We start from the raw sequence: 17,132 nt of genomic DNA, 5'->3' as shown, positions 1-17,132 counted from the left end.
CAGACCTAGTTCTGATTAAAATGCTGTGGTGGGAACTTAAGAGAGAGCTGGGTTGAAAGTAATGTCAACAAACCTTAAGAAACTGAGGAACACTGTTAAGAGAATGGGCCGAAAACTATCCCCAAACAGTTTGTCAGTCTAATCTTTGCTCACGATTACAATACAAGTGAAACATTAAATATGCCTTTAAGGGAGTGTTGGGATTATTACTTTAAAGAAGATGTATTTTGTTCACGGATGGATGCTATCCTTTGCTGCATTAAAATGTGATTTCCTACAGGGGGCGCTGAAACTCTCCAAGAAGGTGATTGACATCAGTTCAGGTGATCCCCAGGGAGCAGGAATGAAACCCATCACATTTGTTCGCCAGGTTAGTCACTTAAACTGGTTCAAACAAAAAGTCATGGTTGCAGCTCTGCATCCCAGGTACTGTATTTTATTGTTTAATCTTCTCTATGATTCTGACGCTACCTCTCAGGTCATGGCGGTGTGTTTGTGTCCTGAACTGCTGAGAGAAGAAAGTCTTCCTCTGGACGTCAGGCTAAGAGCTCTAAGGTTCCTCAAGGCTTGTGATGGTGAAAGTCTTGGTAAGGATTTGAGAAAAAAGAAAAGAAAATTTTTTTTTTTCTTTGGAAATGTTTTAGACCCAAGTCTTACCGAGCTCTCCTTTATAATATAAACTATGTATGTACGGCGCTATACAAATAAACTAGGCTTCATCTAAACCAGAGCATTATGGAAACGTAAAGAGCCCAAAATGCTGCCACTAAAACCTGCATACGCAAATCATAAATCAAGAATCTTTATCGCAATCATGCGGCCATGATTGGTGTTTTGGTGAGACATTGTCCCCTGAATGCACACATGACAGACAGACGCAAATCTGTAATGATTGTGCCGGATCCTGTCTGGGAGATTCCTGCCTGCAGTGATGGTGACGTCTCTCTGTCTGCTCAGCTCTGGCTGTCAGGTCTGAGCAGTCACACCTGCAGCAGATTTAATGAAGCTGAGTCGCCGCACCTCCTGGGGAGACCGCTATATACTCTCCCAGCGTCTAACTGCCAGATTCTTGAAATCCTTCATATGTGTTGACCATCCAGCGTTCTTTGTTTGCCTGCCTGTGATTGATAATGAGCCCTAAGTTCCATTAACCGCCTCTTACGTCTACCCAGAGTCCTCTGTTAAACTCCAGCAGTTCTGATAAAAGAGTTTAGACTCCTCTTGCACTTTACAAGAAACCCATTAAAACAGTGGTCACCAACATGGAACCAGGTAGCCCACAAGCACCATATGTGGTGCCCTCATAGCAAAAAAACCTCTAGTGAGCTTCATTTTAAATACTATTTTATTCAGTTGCACTTCCTTTTTAATCATACCTGTATTCACATAGATTTAAAAGCATTAAAAACATGTTTATATCACATAACGTTAAGGTGAGCTCTGACTCTTTAGTGCAAAGGTCAGTTCAGGTAGCGCTTCCAATGATGCAATACCAGTAAAGTAGCTCTTAGTTTCAAAAAGGTTGGTGATCCCTGCATTAAAATATCCAGTATAAATACATTTTGAAATGTGTTCCCTAATGCTCTATTAAAAAAGTTAAACAACTGATTGTTCCTCCTGACCTTCAGGCTCCTACACTGCCTCATCTGGACTGCCTCACGTCAGAAAAACCATTGCCGAGTTCATCACGAAACGAGATGGAGGTGTTCCCGCGTACGCTGGCAACATTTTTATCTCCTCTGGGGCTCAGAGAGCGCTGATGGTATGATTATGAACGTATTGTCATTACTATTACTATTACACTCAACATAAATATAAACGCAACACTTTTGGTTTTGCTCCCATTTTTTATGAGATGAGCTCAAAGATCTAAAACTTTTTCCACATACACAATGTCACCATTTCCTTCAATATATTGTTCACAAACCAGTCTAAATCTGTGATGGTGAGCACTTCTTTGCTGAGATGATCCATCCCACTTCACAGGTGTGCCATATCAAGATGCAGATTAGACACCATGATTAGTGCACAGGTGTGCCTTAGAAAGCCTTAGAAATCTCAGGACCCCTAATTAACTACTATTAGTATTACCAGCTAATCACATTGCATTTATTACCTGTTTTATGTATCCAGACATTGACCTTTCCCTGTTTTGTGTATGTTCAGCAGCCATACTGGATAGTCAGACTCCTCTGACTTTCCCAACTGGACTTTTGACATCCAGAGGCATTGTGGCTGTTTTCTGCAACATAGCCAGCCTGGACAGCTGTATAACATGACAGCCAGACAATTTGTTACAGTTAGCATTGTTTAATGCTGCCCACCGTGCTCCTCGCTTACATTCAGGGCATTCTCTTTTTTTGACAAAAAATGTAAAATTGTATCAGATAACGGGTGGTGCTTAGATTTTGAAGGTAGAGAGAGACGTGGCTTGTCACACATTTTGTCGTAGTCCACAGACAGTAATCAACCACCCACCTAGTGGTGAAATTTCACTTATTGCTCCTTTAACTACGCTTAAGGTGTCAGTCAGTTTCAAACATGCACAACATATTTAATTATTGTTCTTATTTAGATGTTCAATTATGTACTTTACTCTGTAATTTTTCCTTCAGACAAAATCTATAGCACCATCCTACGGAAGAGGATTAGGGCCATTAAAAAAGTCTATTCAATTCTGACTATTTTCTCAGAATTCTGTGATTAAAGTCAGAATTCTGAGAAAAAGTCAGAATTGAATACACTTTTTTTTAATGGCCCAAATCCTCTTCTGTACACACCAACAAAAGGCAACAGCTACAAATTTGGTTCATGGAGATAAAGGCTCTTAATAGATAGGTGGTTAATGGTTCCTGTGTTTTTAAGGTGATTATAAAGCTGCTGTCCGGAGGGGAGGGACATCCACAGACAGGCGTGTTGGTCCCTCAGCCCTGCCCTCACACACTCCTCCCTCTGCTGGACGAGGCCGGGGTGATGGCGGTGCCTTACCGGCTGACAGAGGACAAACACTGGGCTGTTGACCTGAGCGAGTTGCACCGAGCTCTAACGACCTCCAGAGGGCGCTGTGAGCTCAGAGCAATTTACATCTGCAACCCAGGAAACCCCACAGGTACGCACTCTGCTGCATCCAAGCTGACTCCAGCACTATGCCAACACTGATGAGGCTGCTGTTTTCTATTTTCAGGACATTTGCTGGACAGGAAGTCAATAGAGGAGGTGATTGAGTTTGCAGCAGCTGAGAGACTCCTGCTGCTGGTTGATGAGGTGACGAGGATGAGCAAATGTCTCCTCAGCATCAGAGCAATCTTTTTAGTTATCCATCAGCTGTTCTCCTCTCTCCAGGTCTACCAGGACAGCGTTTATGCACCAAACAGAGAGTTTATTTCGTATAAGAAGGTTCTGTTTGAGATGGACAAACATCTGAGAGACACTGTGGAGCTGGTGTCCTTCCACTCTGTATCCTGCGCTTGTGCAGCAGAGTGAGTTCCCATGACTTCATCCTTTTCCATCAGATCTAGCCGAGGACAATCTTGGATTATTTTCCATTTATGACATAGAAGGATTCTGATGAATTTCTCAAACCATCTAGAGACACTTTTTGCAGATGTTTTTACACAAATGTTTTCTATTTATCTGTTTGAGACTTAAAGCTATCTTAAAACCTTAATATATGGACTTAACTGAAAAACATTTTCATATATTATGATAAGTAAACATAGTCTACAAACTGATACACCGTTTTCCTTTTTCAAATCTGAAGATAAGGTCTCATATTTTTCCTTTAAGCATAATATTATCAGTGACATCTTACACATAAAAACTTGATAAATATCAATATTTCTTTCGTAAATCTTTTTCTTTAGACACTGGGAAACAAATGCTTAACTGAAGTGACCAGATCATCACAATTTTATTAGTTTTTAGCCTTCTTTTATATTTATATATTTATATTTTTATATTGATATGATTTTTTTGTACTGAGATGATTTTATTCTATTTAATAATTGACAAATGTTATTTTATTTAAATCTTATTATGTTAAGTATTTACAATGTTTTTTTAATGGTTTTGTTACCTTATTTTAATTTTTTTAAACCCGGAAAAGAGTTTTTGTGACAGTTTGCGCGTTATAAGCATTGCAACAAAACAAAATAAATCATAGTAACCCAGGATAAAAATAATGTATATTTCATTATTTGCATTTGTTTCATGGCAAATAAATGATTAGTTTTAAGAATTGTATTTTATTTTAGCACTAACTATGAAAAAAGTAATATAATCTCCAAGTTCAGAAATGTTTTCATTATATATATTTTTTCTTTTAGTGGTGGAATGGGAAAGACACAGTTATGACAATTTTATTTTATTCCAATGTTACATTTAATAAAATGTTGTTCTCCTGTTAGTAAGCAAATAAGATTACAAAAGCTAAAGGATTTTTTTTTTTTTTTGTGTGTGTCCAAGTGTAGAGAAGTGAAGACGTTTTTAGAGGATTTCTGTTTTCTCTGATTTTCGTGACTTCCTTTGCCCTGATGGTCTGGGTGTGTAGGTGTGGCCTCAGAGCAGGATACATGGAGGTGGTCAACATGGACTCGGGGGTGATGCATTTTGTTGACACCATGCTCTGCACCGACATCAATGCCCCAGTCACAGGACAGCTGGCACTGGATCTCATGCTCAGCCCACCCAAACCGGGTGACCCTTCCTACGACACATTTGCTCAGGTTAGATCAAAACCAAAGCTCCGTGAGTAGCCGATGTTGTTCATCTTCTTACAGTCTTCTCTTGGATGACATTTACACTGAAGGAGACTCACCTGACTCAAGCCACCCTGGCCCAAAATGCTCAGCGGGCTCTGAAGCTGCTGAATGATCTACCAGGAATCAGCTGCCAGCCGGCGATGGGGGGAATCTACCTCTACCCACATTTGGATCTACCAGCTGAGATCCAGGAGCAAGCCAAGGTGGAATAAATGTACCATTGCCCTTTTCTTGCTTGCATTTATTTTCATTTTATTTAACTAAAACTTACCAACCTACCCAAAAAAAACAACCAATTTCAAGTTTTTTTTTAGGCAATGTCTTCTTAGCCATAAAAACACGTTGCTTCTCCAAAACAGCCCTGTTAATGGGAACCGGACCTACATATGCGTCATATAGCCACCTCTGTTTTAGCGTTTTCATTAAGTGATGCTGATCCAAGTCATTAAGAATAGAACCTGTAGTTAATAAAGACTTTAGTTCGAAGTTTTACAAATCCACAGTGCTGTTTCTTTTAGCTGCTGCCTTTGTCTTTGATTACAAACGTCAAGAAATTAGGTCCAATATTTAGAACATTCACAAACAGATGTAGAACAACATAGATCTTAGTTTTGAGGAGACATTCAAATATAAGATTTGCTGTAATCTTCGTTTGTGCAATTTATCAAAACATATGTAAACTACGTCAAATTCATTGTGAGAAATTGCTTTACCTTTTTAAAATAGTTCACAAACTAACATTTCGATATTTTAAGTGATTAAAAACACTAAGTGGGTGTTGCTGACTCTCAGGAACCCTGTAATATCTTTTGCTGGCTTTAATTAACAAAGCTGACACGGCCCACCAGGTAAACGGGTCAGCAGACGACGCAGTCAGCCTGGGTCTACACTTCATCCTGCACCATCTCGACCACCCAGGCATGTTTGTCAGGATCTTGTTTGGGGACTTTAGTTCGGCCTTCAACACCATCAACCCAGTCAGCCTTCACCAGAAGCTCTGCGGTCTCACAGTACCAGCCTCCATCTACTTGTCACGTGACTGCACCTTAGTGGACCCGCCAGTGAAACTCCTGGAGTTTGCAGATGACACCACTCTTATCTGTCTGATCTAGGGCAATGACAAGTCTGCATACAGACAGGAGGTGGATCGGCTGGTCAGAGCAGTCAGAATCACCTCGAGCTTTAGTACCTCAAGAGCCTGGAGAAGATGGTTGGACTTCAGGAGAACACCCCCCACACGGCTTCCCCTCAACATCCTCAACAACAGTGTGTTCGCTGTGGATCACTTCCGGTTCCTGTGGACCGCCCTTTCCCAGGACCTGAGATGGTCCTCACACACAGACACGGTTTGGAAGAAGGCCCAGCGGAGACGGTACTTCCTGAGGCATCTCACTGCAATTATACAATCTGTTTTCTGCACATCCGTCACTGCGAGGTTCGGCTCATCCTCAAAACATGAATAGTCCAGACTACAACGAACAATTAGGTGGAGAGAAGTGGAGAGAATCATCGGGACTGACCGTCTGTCCATCCAGGACATGTTCAGGTTTAGGGTTAGGAAACGGATAGCTAACATCTCTGCGAAACCCCACACACCCTGGTCACAAAAGTTCATACTAAAAATGTCTTCATTGACACATAAAGTCAAATTCCTTGCTTGTGTCACAGAATTGGCGATTAAAGCTGATTCTAGTTTTTCCAACTAGATGTTATTTCCTTTAGAGATGGAAACATTTTCTTCTATCCTTTTGGCTTTTTTTTGTTTTGTAACAGAGGTATTTGGAAAGGGCCCCGCACTTTGCCCCTGTCCCCTCTGCTCACTGGAATAATGTTTTACAAGGACTCACTTCAAGTGTCTATCAACCATTAACTTGTTATTTACTTGAATCATAAAAATGAAAGTTTTTGTCTTGTATTGTTGCTCATGTCATGGATTTGTAGATGCTGGGACTGGAAGCAGATGTGCTGTACTGCCAGATGTTACTGCAGCAGGAGGGGTTGATCATAGGTGATGGACAACACGGTGGAACGAATGGCAGCGATCATCTCAGGTAGGAAACAAGGCGTGACAAAGCCCCCAATGGTCTGCTACTGCAGTTTTGTTACAATCTCTCTCTTTCCTTCAGATTATGTGTTCTGGTTCCGCCTGACACCCTGGAGGAGGTTCTGTCTCGCCTCTCTTCCTTCCACCTTCGCCTCGCTGGCAAAGAGGCTAACAGAAGGGTGGAGGACAAAGACGAGACGAAACCTGCTGTCACCAGTGGATTAATTAGGCCAAAGCTACATCTGAGAGGCCAAAGAACTGGGTTTAAATGCTAATTTTATTTCCACTTGCCCCAGACTTTCTAGAGCAACGTCAGAAGCAGCTTTTATTGAAGCAGGAATGTAATTGCCTAGTATGACTGCTGACTTCTGAGTTTTTGTATGTCTGGACGGTTCGGCAGCAGAGAGCCAGTTCAGCTGGCTAGCCAATAATATTGTAAGGACCCAATCTTGATGTTTTATTCTGTCTATGTTATGCTAATCTATAATGCCTATGGTTTAGATGTAAGAATAAAAACGTAAGGCCCTGATCATTAAGACAAACAAATTATGTAACTTAACACAGACTAAAGCCTTTTTTCTGTTATGATTTTTTTCACCTCCAGCTAATAATTACTCAACGTTTAAGATTAAAATATCTCATCAACCAATAAAAAAATACAAATAAATTTCATGCAGACATGGAGTCTAATGAAAATGTGTTATATAGCAGCTTAAAGGTAGTTTTAGTCTGACAAACAATTCTCTTAGAAATGCATATTCTAATTTATTGAATATGAATGTATGTTTTGCTGCGATAGGCAGGCGACCTGTCCAGGGTGTACCCCGCCTCTCGCCCATTGACAGCTGGAGATAGGCACCAGCACCCCTCGCGACCCCACAAGGGATAGACGTGTTAGAAAATGGATTGATGGATGGATGGAAGGATGGACTGTATGTTTTGATTACATCCTTCCTTTATCACTTCCTATACTTCCAGGTTTTATTGACTTTGTATTGAGAAAAACAGCTGCCCACTTTTATTTCCACAATTTCTTAATAGGCCAAAGAAATTTGGTTGACTTTAACAAAAAAAGATCGACCGCCTATGGATTCCTTAGTTATTTTGGTTTAACCAGGTTTAAACTGATTTGAACCACAATCAAAATAGGCGGTTGAATCTCGGATTCAGGAAGAGCAGTGTGGTTTTCGTCCTGGCCGTGGAACATTGGATCAGCTCTATACCCTCAGCAGGATTCTTGAGGGGGCATGGGAGTTTGCCCAACCAGTCTACATGTGCTTTGTGGATCTGGAGAAGGCATTCAACCGTGTCCCCCGAGGGATCCTGTGGGGGGTACTCTGGGAGTATGGAGTACCGGACCCTTTAATAAGGGCTGTCAGGTCTCTGTACGACCGGTGTCAGAGTCTGGTCCGCATTGCCGGCAGTAAGTTGGATTCGTTTCCGGTGAGAGTTGGACTCCGCCAAGGCTGCCCTTTGTCACCGATTCTGTTCATAACTTTTATGGACAGAATTTCTAGGCGCAGCCAAGGTGTTGAGGGGATCCGTTTTGGTGGCCTTAGGACTGCGTCTCTGCTATTCGCGAATGACGTGGTCCTATTGGCTTCATCAGGGCGTGATCTACAGCTCTCACTGGAGCGGTTCGCAGCCGAGTGCGAAGCGGCCGGGATGAAAATCAGTGCCTCCAAATCCGAGACCATGGTCTTGAACCAGAAAAGGGTAGAGTGCCTTCTCCAGATCGCAGAGGAGGTGCTGCCCCTAGTAGAGGAGTTAAGTTATCTTGGGGTCTTGTTCACGAATGAGGGGAGGATGGAGCGGGAGATCGACAGGCGAATTGGTGCAGCGTCTGCTGTGAAGCGGGCGCTGTACCGATCCGTTGTGGTGAGGAGAGAGCTGAGCCAAAAGGCGAAGCTCTCGATTTACCGGTCGATCTACGTTCCTACCCTCATCTATGGTCACGAGCTATGGGTCGTGACCGAAAGAACGAGATCCCGGATACAAGCGGCTGAAATGAGTTTTCTCCGTAGTGTGTCTGGGCTCTCCCTTAGAGATAGGGTGAGGAGCTCAGTCATCCGGGGAGGACTCAGAGTAGAGCTGCTGCTCCTCCACGTCAAGAGGAGCCAGTTGAGGTGGCTTGTGCATCTGGTCAGGATGTCTCCTGGACGCCTCCCTGGTGAGGTGTTCCGGGCACGTCCCACCGGGAGGAGGCCCAGGGGAAGACCCAGGACACGCTGGAGGGACTAAGTCTCTCGGCTGGCCTGGGAACGCCTTGGGATTCCTTCTGAGGAGCTGGTCCAAGGGCATCAAGAGCAAATACAAAAATGTTGAAGCAGTGAAGTAACAGTGATATAGATTAAACTGTGTTCCAGCTGCAGGTACAATACCGCTCAGTTGGATTCAACAGAACCACAGCTGGATTTGTCACTATGGACCTGAGCACAAACACACACACTAGTAAAAACATGCAAAGTATACAAAAAAGAGATGAGGCATGGCTCTATGTTCTAAAGTCCAAAAAATGCTGCTAAATAAAAAGTGTCTTATTCTCAAAGCGTCTACTGATGAGATTGGAAAACATCTGATAATCTTTTTGATTCAAATTATAATTACAATAAGTAGGATAGAATAAATGAACATTTGCAAATAAAACAAATTCTTCCAACTATGGGTCTGAAAAAGCAACAAAAATATGAAATGGCGTCAGCAACAAGTGGCTCTGCCTTCCTCGAACACCCGCCTCCTTCCAGCCCACCTGAGTGCATCGCCCCGTTCTCCGGTTAGAGGAACCAAGATGAGCTCTTTGCAGGAGGTGAACCCGGTGGTCCTTGGGATCAGAGAGCCTGTGGGCCTGCAGAGTCTGGCTGCAAGGATTACTGGGCAGATCGTTCAGGTGAGCCATCTGAGCAGCTGCAACAGGTCCTGGTGAGCCCTGATGATTACGGCTCTAACCCTGACTTACCGGTTTCTTCAAAAGCGTAAAAGACGACCACTTAGATTCTTACAAATTTTAACAGCATTAAATACTTAACCCTATAGACCAAATTTAAAACTAAAAATCTGGGTTGCATTGTTCGCTGGCAGAAGGTCATAGTGCGCAGTTAAAGTAAAACTGGGATGATAATCTCTTGAAAAGGCTCTTTGTCTGATAGCTTCATGGTTAAACTTTAATCAAACCACCATCTTGAAGGTTGCTGTTTAACATTAACACTTTTGAATGAGGAGAAGAGGCGCAGAACAGAACGAGCAGCTCATGGTCCAGTTGCAGATTTGGCCATAAAGCACAGCCCAATGTTTGAAAAAAATAAAATAAAATAAAAAAACAGACGTACCAATCATTGTTATTTATTAAGCTTTCCGATCTTCATAGATTTTCATTTATAAAGCTGTTAAACGTCTAATTTATATTGTTCCATTGACAGTTAATGGAGATTATTAACCTGCAAAGTACAGAATATAAACTCTTTATTTCCAAATGTATGCAGATTTGGTTTCCTGATCCTTTTTTAGCTTTTGGTTTCAGGTTCTACATTTTTTTTTATCTCTTCTGGTGTGGTTCTGGTTTCAGCAGTTTAGGTTTTCTGAAAAGCATTACAGGAGTAATGCCAGTAATTTTCGGGGATTTAAACATTATTATTGCATTATTTTATTTGCAGTGCTGGTTTCATGTATAGCTGCTGTCAGATAAAACAGAATAAAAATGTACGTACAAACATGTTTAGAGTTTTGATTAGTCCTTTTAAACACATCCCATTTCTATTTAAAACTCAGAGTGAAGAAATAAATGCCGTGATGTAACTGTGTAAACTTTCATTAACCTTTCAAACGGGTGGAAACATTAAAGTCTGCTTGTAAACATCTTTTAGTGACAGCAATAAAGATAAGAATCTTGTTAGTTTATTATCCAGTAACTATTCAGACTTGCTAACACGTACTAGATGATAGATTAAAACCTAAAACAAACATTGAGTGTTTATTAGATCTCAAAAAACAGGTGGAATAAATGCAGAAGAGATGCATTTGATTGTGGTGTTTGTTGAATTGTACAGTTGAACGACTTCAAACACTTTGATTTGCTTCCATTTATGATTTTTTTTATTTTTAGCTTGACTGCCCTCTGCCTACACTTTTTATTACGATTCCATCCAGTTTAATAACCTGCAGCTGGATGTTAGGGAGCAGCACATTCACTGTCACAGAGCTTGACGTGTTTCCTCTCAGTCTGAGCAGAAACCTTTTCAGACGGTGATCGACGTCTGTTCAGGGGATCCCCACAGGGCAGGGATGCCCCCCCTCTCGTTTGCTCGCCAGGTTGGTTCTGAACATTTAGTTTTTTTTTTAGTTTCTCTGTTTCACTGAGCTCACCCGTGCAGCTCTGCTACTCTCACCTTCTGTTTGCTGCAGGTCTTGGCAGCCTGTTTGTATCCGGAGCTTCTTGATGAAACCCGGTTTCCTTCAGATGTTTGTCGGAGGGCCCAGAAGCTGTTGGGTGTCTGTAATGGAGGCAGCGTTGGTAAGGTGAAACTTGTTTATCTCAAGCCTTTTATTTCTAGCTGTTTCCGCTCTAAGAGCTGCTCTAATGTGACCGTGGCAGGCGCGTACTCTTCCTCCTCCTGTGGGATACCCGGAATCCAGAAAGCTGTGGCTGAATTCATCACGAGGAGAGATGGTGGAGTGGCCTCAGATCCAGAGGACATCATCTTCTCCAGCGGTTCCCAGCGGACTTTGATGGTACAACAGTCGGGGGCCGGAAAAGGCAAGAGACCTCGTGATAAAGCAGCCGATATTTTACTCTGTTAATTGTCGTTGCCGTTAGCTGGTTCTGCACTTGCTGTCCAGTGGACAGGGGCCCACTCAGACAGGTGTGCTGACCCCCCTGCCGTGTCCACACACCCTACCCATGCTGCTGGATGAGGTCGGGGTCAAAAGGGTGCCGTACCGGCTGCTGGAAGAGCAAGGTTGGGGTTTGGACCTGGAAGAGCTGCACAGAGCCCTGGAGGCCGCTAGGGGGCACTGTGAGCCCAGAGCCATTTACATCAGTAACCCAGGAAACCCCACAGGTACACAGCGGAGACGCCCCATCAGTCACACACTTAGAGCCAAAGTTGTTCATCATCCTGGCAGACAAGTTTTAAAGTAATCCTTTAAAGGCTTCAACTGACTTTGTATAATATTAACATTTTGACGTAATTTCTATCAGACTTAAATCTCATAGAGTCAAGAGATTCTGTGGAGGGAGCGAGTAGGGAGGCCTTTTCAGCCTCAAAGACCTGAAGCTCATCATCAAAGAGCAATTCAAATCAAACTCTTTGGTTCAATGAAAATAATTCAAAATCAAACTTCTTTAATTAAAAAGTTATTTTTTCCCCCGTCTCCTCAAACTGATGTCTTGCAAAGTTTTCGTATCTTGCCCCAAAACAAAATAAAAGTATTTTTTTTATTCTGTTAGGTCAGGTACAAGACCTAGAAACTATAGAAGGAGTGATCCGTTTTGCTGCATCAGAGGGGCTCGTTCTGTTAGTCGAAGAGGTAAGCGCCTCCTGCGCAGGCAAAATTACAGTTTTGATTTGTTTTACTGTTAAAAATGGTTCCTTTCTTTTACCACCTATCAGGTCTACCAGGACTGTGTGTTCGGACAGGACGAAAAGTTTCTTTCCTACAAAAAGGTCCTGTCTGAGATGGGAGCGTCCTACTCAGAAAGAGTGGAGATGGTGTCGTTCCATTCAATATCCGCAGGCACAATGGGAGAGTGAGTGCGACCGCTGCTCCATGAGGAACACCAGCGCTAGGATTTCACTCATTAGTTTGAAAATAGGGGTTTAGATAACACACAGTTACAATTTTCAAAGCCTTTCAGTAAACAGCATCTTCTTTCACACCAATTACGAGCACCAAACCGAGCTGAACTTTTAAAATGTTGCCCTTTTTTGCCAATATTTAAACAAACAGTTGCACCTTTCTCTCAAATCCATTTATAAATCTCATTTTAAACATGGAAAAACGTAAACACTGCAGTTTGGGAAGACTGGGATCTATCTAATTTTACCGTGTAAAAGACTCATTCTGACTTGCTCTGTTTAGGTGTGGTCTGAGAGGAGGCTACATGGAGGTCATCAACATGGACCCGCTGGTCAAAAACCATTTAATGAGTATGCAGGCTCCTTGCAGCCCTCCAGTTCTGCCCCAGTTGGCGCTGGAAATCATGGTTAACCCTCCTTCACCTGGAGATGCTTCACATGAAGTGTTTAATCAGGTAGAGAACAAACTTTAAAATGTTTTGGAATACATATTTCTAAAAGTATATGCACATAATATATTTTCGACAAATGTTAACATTTTTCTTTGGAAAAAGAATCGTATATTGTTTGCTTGTCCCTTGTGGGGTTGCGAGGATGTGCTGGTGCCTATCTCCAGCTATCGAGAGGCACGGTACACCCTGGACAGGTCGCCGCTCTATCGCAGGGCCATCAATTGATTTGAACATTTAAATTTTTGCCTCAGACTATTTGTACCCTTTTAAACTTTTGCTTGATACATGCATGCAATTGCACAGTAATTGACATAGTTCTGTAAAGTGACTGCTGTGCAGTCACATGTGCTGCCAATTTAAAGGGGCAGGCAGTCAGACAGCGGCAGCAGCAGCAGCCGCGGAGCTGCAAGAGGAGAAGAAGGGAAGAGTGATGTTATGTGAATCATGTTACCGTACCGCGGTAACTGTGGCAATTTAGATCTAAATTATTATTATTTTGGACATGCACACTCACACAAACACACACACACGCACAAAAAAATAAACTGACAAAAGGGCACTTTGGGCATCAAGGGGCAAAGGGGCAGGTGCCCAACCCCCTCCGCCCCCCCCCCCCCATCTGCACGTCCCTGCTGCTGTGTGTCTTTTTGAATCGAACAAGATTCTTGATGATGGTGTTGAGAGTTAAAAAAAAAAAAAAAACACACCAAAAACAAGCAAAAATTCCCAAGCAATACAGAAAATACTTTTATATGAGCCTCTTTACATTCAGTCAGGGCACATGTATGACAAAAAGCTAGTTTTTCAAATGGTTAAGAATAGAACAATAAAAAGATACAAAATAAATTGTATTATTTGGCATTTTTTTCCATACTTTTCTGCTGTCGTTTCTTTCTTGACATCCTTAAAGGAGATTCTTCAGACAGTGGAAACTCTCTCCCAGAACGCTCAGCGAGCATGTGAGTTTTTAAACAACGTACCGGGGATGAGCTGCCAGCCGGCTAAGGGAGGGATCTTCCTTTATCCCCGTCTGAATTTACCTGTTCAAATCATAAAGGAGGCTGAGGTCAGTTTCAAACCAGGAAAATGTTTAATTATGATACAAAAAAGAGAAATAGATCCATTCTTCTATACGTTTTGGCAATATCTAATTAATCAATAAGTGTGTTTGTTATATAAAATAGATGTCAGGAGTGCAGGCTGATGTTCTGTACTGTCAGAAGTTCCTGGAAGAGGAAGGTGTCTGCTTGGGTCCAGGCTCTGAGAACGGACAGGATGATAAGAACTATCACATCAGGTGAGGACAAATTATTTTAGATTGTTAGCTCATGTGTACGTGTATTTACATCAGGTAGCTTTTGTTTTCAAAGACCTTTGTTATATCTGCCTTCTGATAGCAAAGTGTATTGCTGCATTTAGTTTTATTTTTTAATCATAAGCGTGAAAACTAGGTTGCAGTCGTGTGGCGTTTGTCTATCGGATGTATGACTGAATTTTTGTCCAAATGTTTCCTCTGTTTCTCCTCCAGACTTTGTGTTTTAGCTCCTCCTGCAGTCCTGGAGGACGTCCTGAAACGTCTTCGCTCTTTTCACCTTCGCATTGAGGACAGACGTCACTGACAAATAAAAAATTCAAAGGATACAAACTCAGAAGGAAAATGCCAGAAACTAAAAACAGATTAAAACGTTTTTTAAATTTCAAACCTGAAAAACAGAGCAAAGAATGTGAACAAAAAGTTTAAATGGCAATTCTGCCACTATCAAAAAATAATCTATGTAAACTGAATTTGAGAAAAAAAACTTAGTAAAATAATTCACACATTATGCTGGCATTGGGGATATAGAAATTATTGTAGTAATCCTCACTTGACCTAAAACACAAAGATTTTAGTCTGATTGAATGTCAGACATTGAGAAGAAAAGATTATGCTCCATTTTATACATTGTATGTAATTATGTGGCTCCAACTATACATTTCTCTACTCTTTTGATCACCTCTTCCCTATTTTGCCAACTAATGGTTAAAAGTTATTTATGTAATCTATTCATAGTGTAATGTACATAAATGTTATGTGCCTCAAATGAACAAAATGTAACAGCAGATGGTTACCGGTATTTATTGTGGATTGACATGAGTGATGAGGGATTTAAATCATAATTTAAAAAACATCTGTAAAATAAAATGTTGAGAAAAGTTGGAAATTGACCCTTTATTAAACCTAATTTTATATATACTATTTACCACAAGTCATCAAAATACACCCTTACAGTGACACATTTTACTCTGAAATATCAAAATTATTTTTGTAAGTATATATTTGACATAAAACCCTGTTTTATGTTGTTGTTGCAACAACACGTGATGCCATTCACCTTTACCTCTTCTGAGTTTTTCTTTTTTGTTTTTTACTAGATGTCTAAAACAGTCAGAAGGAGGATTATTGAGCTAAAACACCTTTAGTGCTGTCCTCTGCACCCCAGTTGTCCTACGTCTTGCAGAGTGTCCATCTGTCCTTATGTTTTTCTAGAAGATATGTGTTTTTTTTTTTGTGTTTTTTTTGCTGCCGTTGTTGACACCAAATCAGCATTCAATCTCTGCTCCTGTGCACATGCAAGCAGAAACACTCACAACTGCTTGCTGCCATTCCTGAGCAAGCTCTGCACTGGTGGCAACCCAAAACCGTAAATAAAACCTTTTTGGACGACACTACAACCCTTGGCCTTTCTCTCTTCTTAAAGTTCTTGATAATTTGATAAACTGTTTGTGCAGGTGTGATCCTTCTAGCAGGAAACCATTCCACTTTGTAGCAAAGCAGAGTTGGTGCATATTGTTCAAAACAAGATTTCTGTTGAGGGTGTTAAGGTGTGGATGGCACCCTGCAGTCTACCTTTGTCAATTATAGATGACCAGAACTGCATCGTCAAAGGCTGAACTTCTTCACCTTGGCCAGGAAGTACGTACTTTGGTGTATTTTTATAATTTAACAGCATTTAGATCCAAGTTGTTTTCTCCCATGCCAGGTTTGCAGGTTTGTCTTTCTCATGCTTTGTTTAGGCATCCTCTTCCCAACTTGATTTTTACTCATTTGATATTATTTACAGGAAGACGGATGTTGAACACATAAGGAATATATTAAAACCGCATCAGTTTAAACAGACTTTTTCACTCTTAGGGTGACCAGATGATGGTTGATCTTAGCTCCTGTGATCCCCAGGGGGCAGGGATGCCACGCCTCTCATTTGTTCACCAGGTTGGTCTTAAAATGGCCTCCTTGTGGGGTTTCTGCTCTGCTGCTACCCACAGAGCACACCTGAGACTGTCGCCACCTGCTTGCTTTCTCAAGTCTTATCGCTGTGTTGTAATCCTGAAATGCCTGGTTGTTTGTCTGAGTTACCAGGGGAAGATTTCCTTTAAATGATTACAGCAGCTGTCTTGAAAATGCTCTCTCATTGGTCGTGGACATTGTCTCGCCACCCTCAAATGTTGGTCTTTATCCTGTCTACCACTCTAGTTGCTACTCCCTCACTCTATGGCAATTGAAAAGTAACATCACTGTGGACACTGACACAGGATGTCCCTGCAGATTCTAGTTTGAAGTCGGCCTGAACCCTGGTGGCTCCTGAGCTGCTGCCAGTAAACATCCCAACACATTTCCATCTGGGTTTGGGCCTTCTTATAGAGCTTGACAACATGATGACACATCCAAATAACTTCATTTATCCAGCTGCTCATACTGATGATCATGAAATGTGTTTTTGTCAAGAAACAGCTTGAAAAAGATTTTCCCAGCTGAAGCAAATTTACTACTCTAAGATCCTCATTGAGTTCCTTGGATTTTTTCCTTCTGTCCTGAATATTAGTCAGTCTAATATGGTGTCAAACCTGCTTATGCTGGCAAAAATCAATTAGACTCAAATGTTTTCAGTGTAAAAAAAACAACATTTGTGTAAAATATAGGTATTAATGCCCTAGATCAACATGACATACATGTCTAGAATTAATAGATGAAAGGCTCCAACAAGAGCAGTATCAATCTGACTAATCTGAATCAAACTTCTTTACTTTAAAGGTTTGTCTTATTTGC

The 17,132-nt window shown here is 41.5% G+C and overlaps 2 protein-coding genes across 3 annotated transcripts; both read left to right on the top strand.

The window, feature by feature from the left end:
• The first annotated feature begins 11 nt into the window (after positions 1 to 11).
• Positions 12 to 7,645, top strand: LOC105932871 (alanine aminotransferase 1). Of its 2 annotated transcripts, none has more exons than XM_036134267.1 (10): positions 12 to 370; positions 479 to 587; positions 1,629 to 1,762; positions 2,866 to 3,109; positions 3,185 to 3,216; positions 3,343 to 3,479; positions 4,550 to 4,724; positions 4,808 to 4,963; positions 6,702 to 6,811; positions 6,887 to 7,645. In XM_036134267.1, the coding sequence occupies exons 1-10, from the start codon at positions 221 to 223 to the stop codon at positions 7,077 to 7,079; spliced, it is 1,440 nt and encodes a 479-aa protein (XP_035990160.1). In that variant the 5' UTR covers positions 12 to 220; the 3' UTR covers positions 7,080 to 7,645. The 2 variants fall into 2 exon arrangements, with proteins under 2 accessions (XP_035990160.1, XP_012727623.3); XM_012872169.3 differs by having other exon boundaries at positions 13 to 370; positions 3,185 to 3,264; positions 6,887 to 7,644.
• A 1,327-nt stretch (positions 7,646 to 8,972) lies between these two features.
• Positions 8,973 to 15,760, top strand: LOC105932857 (alanine aminotransferase 2). The gene is made up of 11 exons (XM_036134266.1): positions 8,973 to 9,693; positions 11,022 to 11,109; positions 11,203 to 11,311; positions 11,393 to 11,529; positions 11,615 to 11,858; positions 12,248 to 12,327; positions 12,411 to 12,547; positions 12,880 to 13,051; positions 13,959 to 14,114; positions 14,233 to 14,345; positions 14,577 to 15,760. The coding sequence occupies exons 1-11, from the start codon at positions 9,491 to 9,493 to the stop codon at positions 14,665 to 14,667; spliced, it is 1,530 nt and encodes a 509-aa protein (XP_035990159.1). The 5' UTR covers positions 8,973 to 9,490; the 3' UTR covers positions 14,668 to 15,760.
• Positions 15,761 to 17,132: the final 1,372 nt, after the last annotated feature.

The sequence above is a fragment of the Fundulus heteroclitus genome, unplaced genomic scaffold, assembly GCF_011125445.2.
Source record: "Fundulus heteroclitus isolate FHET01 unplaced genomic scaffold, MU-UCD_Fhet_4.1 scaffold_78, whole genome shotgun sequence".
Taxonomy (NCBI): Eukaryota; Metazoa; Chordata; class Actinopteri; order Cyprinodontiformes; family Fundulidae; genus Fundulus; species Fundulus heteroclitus.
This window is presented reverse-complemented; position numbering and strand designations above follow the sequence as displayed.